The sequence below is a fragment of the Heterocephalus glaber genome, unplaced genomic scaffold (genome assembly GCF_053883595.1).
Source record: "Heterocephalus glaber isolate CG9 unplaced genomic scaffold, H.glaber_assembly_v1.0 deba00001479, whole genome shotgun sequence".
Lineage (NCBI taxonomy): Eukaryota > Metazoa > Chordata > Mammalia > Rodentia > Bathyergidae > Heterocephalus > Heterocephalus glaber.
The window spans coordinates 2,143,956-2,158,585 of record NW_028258316.1 but is presented as its reverse complement, the minus strand read 5'-3'; the positions used below and the strand labels follow the sequence as shown (position 1 = coordinate 2,158,585).

The 14,630-nt window shown below is 60.0% G+C and overlaps 1 protein-coding gene across 7 annotated transcripts in view; it reads left to right on the top strand.

The window, feature by feature from the left end:
• Vav2 (vav guanine nucleotide exchange factor 2) overlaps nt 1-14,630 on the top strand; it is a 120,056-nt gene that overhangs the window by 55,858 nt on the left and 49,568 nt on the right. For all 7 annotated transcript variants that reach the window (XR_015439799.1, XM_004848994.3, XM_087182963.1 and 4 more), the window contains exon 3: nt 6,892-6,950. Coding sequence is in view for 6 of the 7 variants with exons in the window: in XM_004848994.3 (XP_004849051.1) it covers nt 6,892-6,950 (59 nt within the window). In the remaining variant the exon portion in view is untranslated. The remainder of the gene's footprint in view (nt 1-6,891; nt 6,951-14,630) is intronic.

Here is a 14,630-nt window from a genome sequence, read left to right as displayed (position 1 = left end):
CGTCTGCCCATCCATCCGTACATCTGTTCATCTTCCATCCACCTGCCCACCCACCCATCTATCCACCATCCATCCTGTCATCTGTCCACCCATCCATCCACCCACCCATCCATCTGTCCATCCATCCATCCACCCATGCACCCATCCACCCATCCATCCACCCACCTGTCTGTCCGTCTGTCCGTCCATCCATCATCCATCCACCCATCCATCCATCCATTATCCACCATCCATCCACCCATCCATCCATCCACCCATCCATCATCCATTCATCATTTATCCATCCATCACCCACCCATCCATCCATCCACCCATCCACCCACCCACCTGTCTGTCTGTCCGTCCATCCATCCACCATCCATCCACCCATCCATCCATCCATTCATCCACCATCCATCCACCCATCCATCCATCCATTCATCCACCATCCATCCACCCATCCACCCATCCATTCATCCACCATCCATCCACCCATCCATCCATCCATCCATCCACCCATCCATCATCCATTCATCATTTATCCATCCATCACCCATCCATCCACCCATCCACCCACCCACCCATCCATCTGTCCATCATCCATCCATCATCCATTCATCATTTATCCATCCATCACCCATCCATCTATCCATCCACCCACTCACCCATCCATTCATCCACCATCCATCACCCATCCATCCATCCATCCATCCATCTACCCATCCATCTGTCCAGTAGACAGTGAGCACTGACAAATCACAGATTTTTGGGCTGTTGGTCCCTCAGTCTCTGGTGGTCTCTCATACCCTCAGAGCATCTGGTCCGGACCCACCGAGAGTGAGGAAGTGTCCAGACAGGTGTGGTGCAGGTGCAGGGAGGAGGAGCGGCCAACTCTGAGGTGTCCACAGACTGAGAGAGCTCCCATCCCTCCTCCTAGACTCCTCCAGCTCTGGTCCTCTGGACGGCAGCCCCTCCTTCTGTGCCTGCCCTCCAAGGTTGCTGCCAGTCATCCGGTTCCAGTGAGGGACATTTTTCATTTTGCTGCTCAGCTGTCTTGGGGTCTGGGCCCAGTTTACTCCATTTCCTCCAACCTGCTGCCTCCCTGGAAGAGATTCCACCACTGGGCACTGCTGTGCCAGGGCAGAATGCAAGGGTGGGAGATGCCTGTTTTCGGACTTGCTTGTTTTCCCACCCTCTGGGTGGAAGCTGTGATTGTGTGTTTCATAATCATGCCTTGCTGGCTGCTCGTCATTCTCTAGGCACCAGCACCAACTTTCCCTGACCTTGCTTTTGATATGAAAAGAAAAAAACAGAATGGTAACTTGGGCTGAGCTGGGAAAGCAATTTATAGTGATTTGCCCCTGAATGCACAGCCATGTTGGCTGCAGATTTTCGCAGCAGATAGGTGAGTTTCCGGGCAGCTTATTTAAATGAGTTTCACAGTCGTTCCATTTGGCTCATGATCGTGTATGCGTTCCAGACGCATGGTAATGGCTGATAAGGAGGCCTGGGCTCGGGCCAGGGCTGTGCAGCTCCTGCTCATTGATCCCGGATGACAGCCAAGAGGGGGGCCAGGAGGCCTTCTGATCACCGCTTTGTGAGCAGCCGGTTTGGCTGATGGTGCATCTGCCAGCCAGTGCTCGAGTCACCTGCCAGTCCGGGCTCAGTGGAGCCGGAGGCCCTGGCTCGGTCAGACTCTGGTTCCTTTTGGAGGCAAGCTGATCTGTCAGGGTGGGGACTTGGTTGTTGTCGGTGTCACTTCTGCCTGGGGTACCAACTGAGGCCTGCCTGGGGGAACCTTGTGCTTCGTGCTTCAGGTCATATTCTGAGCTCTGGTGGAAGATGGAGGCATGGTGTGGATAGGACAGGCCTGGTTGCTGGGATGGCAGCTTCCACTGGACTTGGCTGGACACACAGAGGGGTGGCAGGTGGGTGGCAGAGCTTCTGCTCCATGCACACCTGTGGGGACCCAGGCTGATGGTGGTTTTGCCACTTAACGTGGGGCTTTGGGTCATCCTCGGGATGGGGAAGTGTCACAGACCTGCAGGTGATCTCCTTCGTGTCCATTTCCATGTGCTGGGTGGACCTCGGGAACCAAAGAGAGGCTAGAAAACACAGTCCAGCTTGGCCTGGAAGAGGAGAATTGGACACTAGTAGCGAGCTCCTGTGGGCATGGCGTGCAGCAGATAGAAGCCCAGGGCTGGATCATGCAGTTCTGTCCCTCAGCCACTTACTGCTCAGTGGCCCATGGCAAGGTCCTCATTGACTCTAGTCCCCTGTCTGCGTTTGATGAGGGGAGGGTATATACAGGACACATTTATGTCATGCTAGTCCTGGAGTTTGGCGTGTAGTAAGTGCCAGAAAGTGGTAGCTCAAGTTGTGGTAATTGGGAAGTAGGGATCAGGAGCCAGTTTCCCTTCGGAAGCTCTTTTGTTGATCCCGTCTGTCCATTCATTTACCCACCCACCCATCCATCCATCCATCTGCTTATCCACCACCCACCCATTTGTCCATCCATCTGTCCACCCACTCATCCACTCATATCCTTCTCTGTCCACCTCCCGGCACAGCCAACATTGGCCAGGTGACTCCCTTATGGGAGGCACTTGGAACGAAAAGCTGAAAGGCATGGCTTCGTGGACTGCTGCATTTCAACCCAGTCAGTCTCCCGCAGAGCAGCCCTCAATTTCTCAAGCCTGAGGGTCCCTGTTGGCCTCCTGGCTGCCTCACTGTGAGGGGGGAGCCTGCCATGGTGTGCTCTGGGGGCTTCCAGGGAGTGGTGGGCATGACTGGTCGTGTGTTTCCACCTCAAGGGCGAGAATCAGGTCCCTTTGGTTTGAGTGACATGTTGCATGACAGGCGACTTTGTGAAGGGCCGGCCCTTGGGAGTATGGGGTGTTGGTAGGCACCAGCAGGCTCAGCCAAGGAGGGTGAGGGCTCACCTGCCCAGGGGTGATGGCTGCCAGCCTGTCGTGTGGAGCCTGCCAGGCTCTTCCCCAGAGCACATATTTTTAAACATTTCATGTCTACTATACATGTTTTACAACCAGTTTTCTTCGCTTGAGATATTTATGAATGTGTTTTGTACCAGGGAGCTCCCTCCAGAGCGTGCCTTTACCCGAGGCGGATTCCCTTGTGGGTGTGCTGGTTTTATTTCCCTTGCATCCTGTGCTGGGCATCAAGTTGCTGCCGGGTTGTCAAACATTTGGGGAGCTGCAGAGAGCACCTTTGGGGCTGGTGTGGCCCCCGCCTCTGTGTGAGAACCGAAGACTCACCATGGTCCCCCGGGCCAGGCCCGCTCTGAGCGTCTCCACTGCTGGGAGGTGCGGCCCCAGGGGCTGTGTTGAAACCCTCTTCTGGGCAGGCTGGCCACCCGGGAGATGAGGTCAGCCTTTGCAGCTCTGCGCGGATTTGCAGTTGGTGTCCAGGCCTGAGCAGCCCCAGAAACCCGGGCTCTGCAGCCCAGTGGATAAGCAGGGAGAGCTTAACCACAGCAGCGGGCTCAGCACCCCAGGGCCCTGCAGCGTTGCCCTGCAGTTGCTTGGTGGGGAGGCTGCTCCCGGGCCCTGCTGCTTGCAGTTACATCAGGCTGAGCTGCCGCGGCAAACGCCTTCCAACAGGGCCTGCTCCTGTCATGGGCGAGCAGCTCAGCCTGTGACAGGGAGGCCAGCTGTCACAGCCAGGTGGAAGGGTTGCTGGGTCAGGCTGCCCAGAGGCACGTGTGGGCCCTCACTGCCCTCCCACCTCCTCCCCCAGATAGGATAGCGGGCCTAGCTCTCAGAGCCTGGCCGAGGGGTCCCCTGGCTCGGGGCTTACGGGACAAGCCTTGTCAGTCCATTGCTTGGGGGGAGACAGCAGACCCCAGTGGCCGGGCTCAGGAAGCCCAGGCTTGTCGAGGCTTCCGTTGGAGACAGCGCTCCTAACCTCTGGTGTCTCTCCTTACCACAAAGTCCTTCAAGACTGCTCTGCCTGACTCTCCTCCAGCTCTGAAGCCCCGAGCTGTTTCATGCCCCTTTTCTGGGGTGGCCACAGGTGTCCCAGCCCTGCTGGTCACTGGCCCAGTTTGTGGTGTTACCTGATGACCCAGTTTCCGGGGAGGTGGGCATCGCAGCCACGTGGGACTTGTCAGGAAACAGATTCCAGGGCCCCAGAGCCCTGGAGACAGTGGGGAGGGGTCTGTTCTCCACAGCTCCTCCTGTTTGGTGCGAGGGCTTGTAGGCTGCTGTGGCCTGGGGGTCAAGGGTCAGGGGTCAGAGGATCTGTGGCTGGATGGGAATAGAGCCAAGATCTCCATCCATGATTCAGACCCCAACACCGCCCTGTCCTCTGGCTGCCCTGTCCCCTCCTTCCTGTTGTGTGCACCAGGCTTGCTTATGTGGATGTCGGTGGTTGGCACAGTGAGCTTGGCTGCAGGGAGCTGGTGGTGCAGGCAGGGGCTCCCTAGGAGGTCCTCTGGGGCACAGCCTCCTCCCCCAGCAGCCCCAGCTGAGCCCTGGGGAGCTGGGTATCCAGCAGGGAGCGAGGGAGGGAAGAGGGATGCATTTTCATTCATGTGTTACCTGGGACGCAGAAACAAAAGCTGGGAAAATGTCATCCTCTGACATTTTCGCTCTCAGAGGAGTCCACAGGGCCTGGGCCAGGCAGCTTTTGATCATTACCGTGGGCTGCCCTGGGGACACCCAGCGCTCTTCCTGGGAGTGGGGCTTTGGAGAGTCCCTGCCTTCCTCCTCCTGTGGAGGGTGTTGGGGGGCTGCCCCCACCCCCCATCTGATCCGTGATCCGGGCTTTGTGTCCCTGGAGTGGGTTCCTGGGTGGCTCCTGAGAGGTTTCCTCTGCACAGACACCAGCCAACGGAGCTCACAGCCAGGGGGATGCAGGGACAGGCACCTCAGACACAGCCAGCCAGACTGACTGCTGGGTCTGGCTCTCTGGGCATGGTTCACCCCATTTAATCAGCCACCCTCAGCCGCTGCTGTGGCCCTAGAGCTGAGCTCTGCACAAAGCGCTAGTGACAGCTGCCATCTTGACACAAGGTGCTGCACACTTGGGGTCCAGGTGCCCGCTCAGTGAGACTGCAGAGCCCATCTGTTCCCAGGGCTACAGTCATGGGGAAACGGGGACTCACATGCACCTGCCGCAGCTGCCTGTCTTGGGTTCTATGAGAACGAGGGCTTTGCCCTGGCTCTGGGTCAGCACACAGGCTGAATCTCCTGGACAGTGCTGACAATGGCTGGTGCCAACTCAGGACTCTGACAGGGATCCTGCACCTGCAAGTGGCTCACAGGGAGGGATGTGGCAGTTGATTAGTGATGTCTGCCATGGGAGGCATGAGGAGAGGTGGCTTGTGTGCTCTGTGCCTTTCAACTGTTCATGTCTCCCGTTTCTAGCATAGTACCAAATAACTGTAAGGACATCCAGCAGTATTGCTTTAATTTTTATTCCTTCTAAATGTTTGGAGCTCTTAAAAACCAAAAATAACACCGAAGGCCCAGTGCTCCTTATTTGTGAAAGGTGCCTTGTAGCACATGTGGCTGGGAGCTGCGGCTGGCCGGCCTTATAATGAGCCCTTTGAGTCTTGTCTGGGGACACAAGAAGCCCCTGTTGCTGCCGAGCTCATAACTTCTGTGAGCCTCGGCCCGACACAAAGCCCTCAGGGGATGGTGCACCCCCCCATGAGAGAGGCCCCTCTCCTTGCTGTGTTTCCCCTCCTGCTTGGGAGTCCCTGCTGGAAACAGAGCGGCCTGAGCAGAGTCTGAGGACTGTGCCCCGCAGGCAGCTGTGTGCCAGCACCCAGCCTGGGTCTCTGCCACCAAGGGTGCTGGCAGGGAAGCTTGCAGGGACCTTGCTGGCGTGCTGCCCCTGAATACCCCGGGGTCTGTTCCTCAGAGAGCCAGCACTGGGGAGGCCCCGGGGTTTTGGGGTTGTTTTCTTGTTGTCCATCCCTCCCTGCACACACATGTGCATGCATGCACGCACACACAGCACATGCACATGCAGCACACGTGTGCACATGGAGGCACAAGTGGCCACACGCACAAGCACACACACCTGGGGAACTCCCCACCGGGCTTCAGGCCCCAGGTCCAGGCCGCATCCTTGGGGCAGCGTGGGCATGGCTGGCACCACGCCCCCCCATCACAGCTTCCGGTTCTGTCTCCTGTGTGATGCTCTGTGCTCCCAGGTCAGCTGCCTCCTCCCCTGCCTCAGTTTCCCCATAGTCATCTCTGCCTTCCCAGCAGGCCTGCTCCGCACCTGTCCATTTCAAGATCGGTGGGATAGCTGGGGGCTTTCAAGGCTGGGAGACGGGGCTGTGCATGTGCGGAGGCGGCCGGCCCGATCACAGGGTAGGACCAGGTTGGGGGCAGAGGAAGGAGCAGCTCTGAAGGTCCCAGAGCTTGTTCAGATGAGTCCGTCATCCTGGGGAGGCGCTGCGGTGAGCTGTGCCGGGCCCCTCATGGTGCCTGGGAGCGGGCGGTGGCTTAGTCATCAGAGTGGGACTCGAAGAGAGGCGTGAGGCGTTCTGCTCGGGGGTGTCTGCCCCTGCGTGCCCCAGCTGCTCGGGGGCCCTGGACACTCACCCGACCCTCTGGGCTTCCTGTTCCCCATTGCTGAGTGGTGGACCCTGCTCGGAGCCCAAGCTGTTACTGGCAGTGACTTCCAGAATGGCAGCGTGACCCGTGTCAGGACCTGCCGCAGCCCGGCGGAGCAGCCTTTCCTGGGTTAGCCGCCGCGCCATCTCCTGCACAATCAGCACAGACCGGGGTCATGCCTGCAGAGCACTGTGCTGTCTCCTGCCTGCGCAGGATGTGCGTGGTTAACCATTCTCGACGCCCTCAGTAAACATGTGATCGCTGCTTTGGACCGGCTTTCTGGTGGCTCTGAAATCACAGGCGCTGTCTCTTGTCTCTGCAGGTCATCTCGGCGGTGTCTCGGCTCTCCCTACACAGCATCGCGCAGAACAAAGGGATCAGGTGAGTCCCGGAGCTCCACTCGGGTGGGGGGCTTTGATCACCGGGCTGGCCAGCTGCCTGCGCACCTCGCACCTCGGCACAGGTGTCAGCTGTCCGCAGATCACCTCTCCCCACCCACCACTCGAACTTTTAGTGTCTCCAGGGGTGGGCGGCCGGAAGGCCTGCGGAGGGGGCCTGCGGCACACACCAGGGAAACCTCTAGCACATTACTGACGGCTGCAAAATCTCCTCAGTGTAGGGAGTGAGATCAGCAAATCAGTCCTGGCACTGACCATTGCCTGCTGGGAAGTAGGGTGCCGGCGTGGGCGCTGTCACTGCCGGGCTCTGCAGGCTGCGCACGAGCCCACAAGAGGGGCTGCCCTCGTGGGAGCAAGAGTTCACCCCCAGGACGTCCCGTGGCCCCTGAGGCCTGGCCTCCATCTGGCAGGTGGGATTCAGCAGGAGGGAGGCTGGGCTCCCCACCCCTGCTGTGTCCGGGGTTCTCCAAGAGCACAGGGCCGCTGGGGTCACCGAGAGGCTCCTCCTGCCTGCGAACAAGGCTCGGAGTGCTGGCAATGTCCACTGTGGTGTCCCCTTAGGGGACACTGGCCATGCCTGCAGGTGGAGTCCCAGAGCCAGGTGCCAGGGTGTTTGGCGGGCAAAGAGTGAGGTGATCCTCCGGACGTCTTTCACCCCTGGTTCTTGGAAGACACGAAATTCTTTAAGCTAAATTTTTCTTTTTTAATGCCAATTATAGAATAGGCTCTTTGGAAATGTTTTCCGATGAAATATTAAACAGTCCAAAGGATGTTTATAGCAAGCTTAGGGTGTAAAGAATAACAGCGTAGGGCCGGGGATTTATCGCAGTGGTTCCACAGTCTGCCTCAAAAGCACAAGGACCTGAGTTCGATCCCTGGTACCAAAAAAAATAAATAAGTAAGTAAGTAAGTAAATAAATAAATAAAAGAATGACAGCGTAACCAGCCCTGTCCCCATGGCCCAGCGTGCTCACTGCCCAGCCCCTAGCCCAGCCCCAGGCACAGGCTGGTTTTAGCTGTTACGGAGTTGCCATAGGCACCACTTAAAAATGCCCAATTAAAAAAAAAAAAGAAGAAGCCAGGCCTGGTGGTGCAGGCCTATAATTCCAGAACTCTGGGAGGCTTAGACAGAAGGATCACAAGTTCAAGCCTAGCCTGGGTGTCTTAGGGAGACCATGACTTAAAATTTAAAAAACAAAATGGGCTGGGCCTGTGGATGTCGTTCAGTGCAAAGGTGTAGTATTGGGGGAAGAAAAGCAACTGAAAGATAAACATGTTTCTGGATGTGAGGCTGGTCTGTGGCTCTGTCTCTGGAAACGACTGACTGTGTGTTCTTCCTTCCACTGGCCCGAGATGACACCTTTGTGCTTCCTGCCCCTTCCCACGTGCGCGTGTCTGCCTGCCTTTGTACGCAGCAGCCCCAGCAGCAGCAGTGTGGTTCTCACTAGAGTCCGCCTCTGCTTTTGCCCACGCATGAACCCTGAGCCATGCTCTGTCCTCCACCCTTTGCACGTCCTCCCCAGGCTGGACTGTGGCCCGGCGCCCAGGCCTGCAGCAGATCGTTGTGACCCGGTGGTGTCCAGAGACAGTGGCTGGCCTGACGCTGGATGAGGTCCTGTGGCAGAGCACCCTCGAGGTGGCAGTCCAGGGTAGAAGCCAGGGTGGCAGAAAGCTGCCCTGAATCTGTCCTGCTGACTGTGTAGCAGGGAGGCCCCTCGAGGATGGGTGGGCGCCCACCCTCCCTGCAGCTCCCCCCGCCCCCCCCCGCAGCTGCTTCCTAAACCGCCCACTGTGGATGGGCTGGAGGCAGCTGCTGTCCTGGCCCAAGGCCGTGATGTGGATGGAAGGTCACTGCTTTCCCCAGTGGGGCGTGAAGGGCCCAGACAGTGGACACTGAGTCCCAGGTCTGTGCCCTTCGCCCTGGTGAGCCTCGGGCCTTCCCTAGTGCCATCTCTGAGATGGGGAGGGACACAGCCGCTTGGGCTTCAGAGAACTGGCAGGTGGACCCCTAGCTCAGCACGGGCCTGAGAGGGGCCCAGCAGTTTGTCTCTACGGTGGTGATGGTGTGGGGGGCTCCTGAGACCACCCCTCGCTCTGTGCCACCCCGGAGGCCTTGGTGCCTGGAAGCAGCAGGATCACAGTTGTGGTTTATTATGGGTGGGGCCCTGCAGGGGTTTCCAGGTGGCCAAGGGGGAAGGACAGCGGATTGCCGTCCTGCAGGCCACAGCCATGTGCAGCTTGTACCAGAGCGGTTCCTCGCCCCTGCCCTAGGCTTCCACCGAGCCGCATGCAGGATGTGGACCTGTGCGGCTGAGGCCCCAGGGTGTGGGTCAGCCAGGGCCCTCAGGTTTGGGGTCACTTCCTGAGCTGTGCAAGGGCCAAGCCCTGTCTGGTGTGCAGGCTCCGGCAGCCAGGTGTGCTGAGACCCTTGCACGCAGGAGCGGGGGACCAGGCAGTGGAGTCTGGAGACAAAGGAGATGGGCCATGGCCTCCTTCACGCAGTCTTGCTCTTCGCACCCCTGCCTTCTCCCAGTCTGAACCCTGGTCTGTCAGGAGCTTGGCTGAGGTCTGCAGCCCGGGCCGGGGTCCCTGGCAATTTACTTGCCCTGCTGTGAGCTCGGGGACGGGGACCTCCTGGCAGCCCCGCTGGGCACCCCGGGTCTTCAGGTTCCCTCTTCCTCCACGTGAGATTTCCACTGGCACTGAGCGTTCTGGGATCTCTGCCTGCCGCTCTCAGAAGACATCAGCTGGGATTTTCTTCTGAATGTGTTTCTGAGCCGGACACGATGCGCAGCTGTAATCCCAGCACTCAGAGAGGCTGAGGCAGGAGGACTGCAAGTTAGGGTCTCACCTGGGCAACTTAGCAAGACCTTGTTTCCAAGTGAAAAATGAGAAAGGGCTAGCTCAGTGGTTCAGCCCTGGCACTGAAAAAAGTTTCTGACGGTTACTAATTAGCAAAAGGTTTGGTTTTGCCAAATGCCTTCCTTTTTGAAAAGCCACACACCAAGCCACAGCCCTGAGGACCCCCCGGCTTAAGGCCAGACAGGAGCCCAGGGCTCCGTTAAAGAACTGACCATTTCCCAGCCCCTGCACCTTGAACGGGGAGCTGCTTTGCTATTAAAGCCCCAGTTGTGCTTTGCGGAGGCCGATGAGGTGGAGACTCACTGGGTCTCCTCTGGGCTGGATGGGGTGTCAGTCATGGATAGTAGAGGGGATGCGGCATCCCAGGTGTGTGGGGAAGGTGGGCCAGAGCCCACCCTGCAGACTGGGGGATCCTGACTGGGGTCCGATGGCTCTGAATGCTTGTGGGGAGAAGGTACAGTTGGCTGAAGCCACAGCATGGCCCCAGCTCTGTGGGTCAAGGCCATGAAGGACATGTCCACCAGCCGGGCAGCCTTAGGCAGCAATGTCCTCAGAGCCCCTGTGCAGGCTGGGAAGGCTGCCCTGCCTCGGGGGGTGGCTGTGAGCCTGTGCACTGTGCAGCGGGGTGCTGGGGTGGGCTGAGTGGTGGCCCCTGAAAGATACGTCAGCCTCCTGGCCCCTGAACTCTGCACGTGAGATGGGAAAAGGGTTTCTAGGGATGGCTTTTCGCAGGTGTGACCACAACTCGAGACTCTAGCAGAGCTAGGCAGTCAGGCCAGGCAGAGGCGATGTGATGGACACAGACGCTGGGGCTGTGTAGCTGTGGGCCCGGGGGTGCAGGCGGGGTGGAACCTGGGAGAGGCAGGGACCGCTCGATGCTCTCCTGAGACCAGTGTTGTACTTCTGCCTCCGGATTGTCTGGTGCCTCCGGAACCAGAGGCTTGAGCTCCGGTTTTAGGCCTCAGGCTTGTGGCCCTTGGTGGGTGCCCCAGGGAGCCTGCACTCTAGAGATGGGGGTCTCCCTGAGCAGTGAGGCCAGGGAGGGGTCCTTTGGTGTCCCCCAGCTCCTGGGGTACAGGGGGTGAAGTCTAGTGCTTCCTTAAGGCTGACCCATCCTGTCCCTCGTGAGCCTGGCCCTGTGCCCGTGACATGGCCCCGCACCTGAGTGGCTGAGTCTGGGAGGGGGTCAGAGGTCAGCAGGTCAAGCGGGTGAGCATCTGGGGACAGTGATCTCCCCATTCCCCGGCTGTCCTGTCCCAGCAGCGTTCGGGACAGTAGCACCATCCCCGTGCCCTGTCCTCTGCCTCACCCCGCAGCCGGCAGGTGGAACAAGGCTGCCTCTCCAGCACCTGTCATCACCCCAAATTTATCTGGGCAGCTGTGCACCATTATGGGCTCCTTTTCGGAGACTGAGAAGAAAAGACTCGTTGTGTCTGGCGTTGGGGTTTGTGCACAGCAGATGGGGTGCGCTGTCCTGGCACTGCTTGGACTTGGGGCACCTGGCCCCAGACAGGCTGGTGGTGGCCCCCACCCTTCTAGCCCTCCACATTCTCCGCAGCCCAGGCTCTGCTCCTGCCTGTGGCGGCTCGTCCTGCTCTCAGAGGGTCTGCAGTGACGACGCTGCCCCTGGGCGCTGTGCCCTCTCTCGTCCCTCCTCTGCATGGGCCGTTTAACACTGGCCCTGGGCCCTTTGCTGACCCTGTGGCAGGAGAGCTCTGCTTTCCCTTTGGGGCTGCAGGTGGGGAGACTGAGGCAGGCACCCGAGTGCTGGGAAGCTGCTCCTGCCGTGGCTGGCGCTGGGCCCTGGTCCTCACTCGGCGGTGGCTGCAGGAAGCGGGTTTTTCTGCCGTTTGGTAGATTCCTCCCTTCCTGAGTGGAATCGATGGGGACCCGGCAGGAGGAGCTGGTGTCCCACTGTGGGCTCCTGGGCCGCCCTCCCCGGCTCATAAATGCAGGAGACGGTGAGGCCTGCTCTCCTGCTCTTGTCTGTCCCCGTCTTGGTCCTCAGCATCTCATCTCTGGCTGGGCAGAAGTAGGCATCTACGTCCTGGGATCCCCACTTCTGAGTGGTTGCTATGGAAACAGGAGGCTGACCTCCGTCCCCAGTCCGCCTTCCCTGCTTTCCCTGCCAGAGCTTGGTGTCCCTGGGCTTGCTGGAGTGCTGTCCCTCCAGGCTGGGCCCTGAGAGAATACCGATCGATTAGTGATGCCTGCCATGGCTAGAGGGGCTGGGCCCTGGCTCTGCCTTCCCTGTCCCAGCAGATCCCCTAGGGGAAAGGTCCCAGGCTCTCCGCTGCCTGCCAGGCTGAGGCCAGCAAGCTGACCCTTCGCTTCCCAACAGAAGTCAGCAGGAAGTGGGGGAGGGGACAAGAGCACCTCCAGCTGGTGTGTGCCAGTCCCTTGGAAGCTGGTGTGGGGGGGTCCTGCCTGAGGTCACGCAGGGTCTTGGTGGTTGCAGAGCAGCTCTGATCCTGCCCTGCTCCCTGAGCAGCTCCTCCCCACGTGGCCAGCTCTCCTGTGGCTGTGGAAGGGACCCAAGGTCAGGATGCACTGGCGAAGGTCTGCTGTGCACCCTCAGAGCTGTGGGGTGGTGGATTTGGGGCCCCCCGAATCCTCTCTGGTCCCCTCCAACTCTGCCCAGGGACACAGCCACCACTGCCTGTGCCTTGTACCTGAAACTGTTTCCTGGCTGTGTAATTTGGCGATTTCCAGAGCCAAGACCCGAGACAGCCCTCCTGAGGCCGAGGGTCACCTGAGAGGGGACTGCTGTCCCCTGGAGAAGCAAGGAAGTGTTTATTTCCATGTGTAGGGCAGGAGTCTGGAGCTGCAGGCCAGGAGCCGTATGGGGTCATCTGCAGGCCTGGGAGTGTGCTGAGCCCAGAGATGTGGCTTCTGTCCCTGCCCCGTGACCGGCCCTTCAGCCCTGAGCATCAGCCTCGGTTTCCCCTGTGACAGGCCCGTCGCCTTCCAGGCTCTGCACTGCAGTCCTCATCAGTCCGTGTGTCCACGTCTCTCCCGGTGCAGGCTTCCTAGCCCGGACCTGGGGACATCTGGGGGCGCTGGGCTATCAAGAGCATCAGGTCCAAGCCTGTCCAGGGCGGGACTGTGCTGCGGCTATTGGTTTGCAGAATGGGACCCCTGGAGACAGGCTCGGGCTTGGGGAGGGAAGCTGAGTGGCTGGGCTGGCAGGGTCCCAAGGGTGGAGGCTGCCCCGAGTGCCTACTCCCCAGTGGGTGTCCTTGTGTTGGTCCCTGCAGCGGGGCAGGTGCCCCCTGGTAAGAGGCCACGGTGGCCCTGTGAGGAAAGACAGTGGCCTGTGGCGGTGGCTGCCCTGTGGGCCACTGGTCTCCCCTAGTGGTTCCCTTGGGAGAATTGTTTTGGAAAATCAGAAACACTGGACCTGAGTGGTCACATTTCTCTGCCATCGGCAGGGACTGCGGCCGTTTCTCCCCAGCCCCTGAGTGGGCGTGTCCTCCTCTGCACTGTGGGCTCTGGAGACAGGGAAGCTGCCCCATGGGGCTTGGGGTCACCCAGGGTTTTGCTGTCTTGGCCCCGGGTGTCCTGGGGTCTGGGGTGCTCTGCGCTGCTCTCCTGGGGGGCCCAGTGCTGCAGATGCAGGACCACAGCAGCGGCTCTGCCGTGGTGCCCTACTTTCCCCGACCCCCACTGCAGGGTGCAGAGAGACCCTCCTGCCTCTGCCCTGACTTTGGCGAAGATCCTGCGGGTCACACCTGGTCCGGCCCAGCCGTCGCTCACTCACTCTGGCCCCGTCAGACCCTGTCCCCACTGGCATCTCTGCCCATCTTCTCTCCCTACCACACCGGGCCCACTTGTGGCCTCTGCCCCGGCTCCTACCTGCAGCTCCTGAAGTACAGTAACGGCTGAGTCACCCCCAACGCCCTCTCAGATCGCCTGGGAGGCAGATGTTTGTCACTTGTCAGGCGAGTTGGACTGAGGCTGGGGCCCTGACCCCGTGAGCCTGGTTGTCTAGGCCAGGCTGCCCCTCCGGCCCCCCGAGCCCCTCGGCCTGTGCTGCTGTCACGGTAGGGGACAGTCCCACTCACCTGACATCGGCCCCCTGAGCTGGGCGTGACCTGGGCTGCCTCCTTGGCCTCCCCAACCCTGGGGGCCTGCCCGGGCCTCTAGGGGGCTGTGACCCATTGTTCGTCCAGGGCTGGTGTTGAGGGTGGGGCTGTTCAGCCAGAGAGCTGCTTTAATAAGTGAGCCCCAGGGCCTTCAAGGCCTCCCTGCCAATTAGAAGGCAGCGCCCAGGTGTCCTTTGGTAATTAAACGGGCCTGTGTCCCCACTGGGGTCTCGCTGCCTTTCAAGTTTGGCAGATTGGCAGATGGTGCCATGGGGGCCTGGTGCTGTGTCCTGGGCCCCGGCCACCTGTGAGGATGGCTCCGATCTCCCTGGCTGCTGCCCCCTGGCCCCTGTCTCGTGGGTTGGTTAGGGCCAAACCCGAGGGCCGTGCAGGCTCCAGCCCAGTTCCAAGGCCACCCTCTGCGACTGGAAGCCGGTCTTGTCCTCCCAAGGCCCGGTCTCTGCCCCTTCTCCTACGGCGCCTGGCCAGGCCAGGCAGGACCCAGGCATCTGTGGGTGGGGCTGCCCCACGCTGCTACCATCAAACGACCTTGGAGGTGGGTTTTCTGAGTGGCGGCCCCTGTGTCACTGGACACAGCAAGGGGACGGTAGAGGAGGCGGTAGCTGTCTCCGTGCTGGGTCACTTCCACCCGAAATGCCACTGCGCAGAACCAGGCCGGGTCCGAGCGGGTGGCCGGGTGAGCTTCGCAGCGCCAG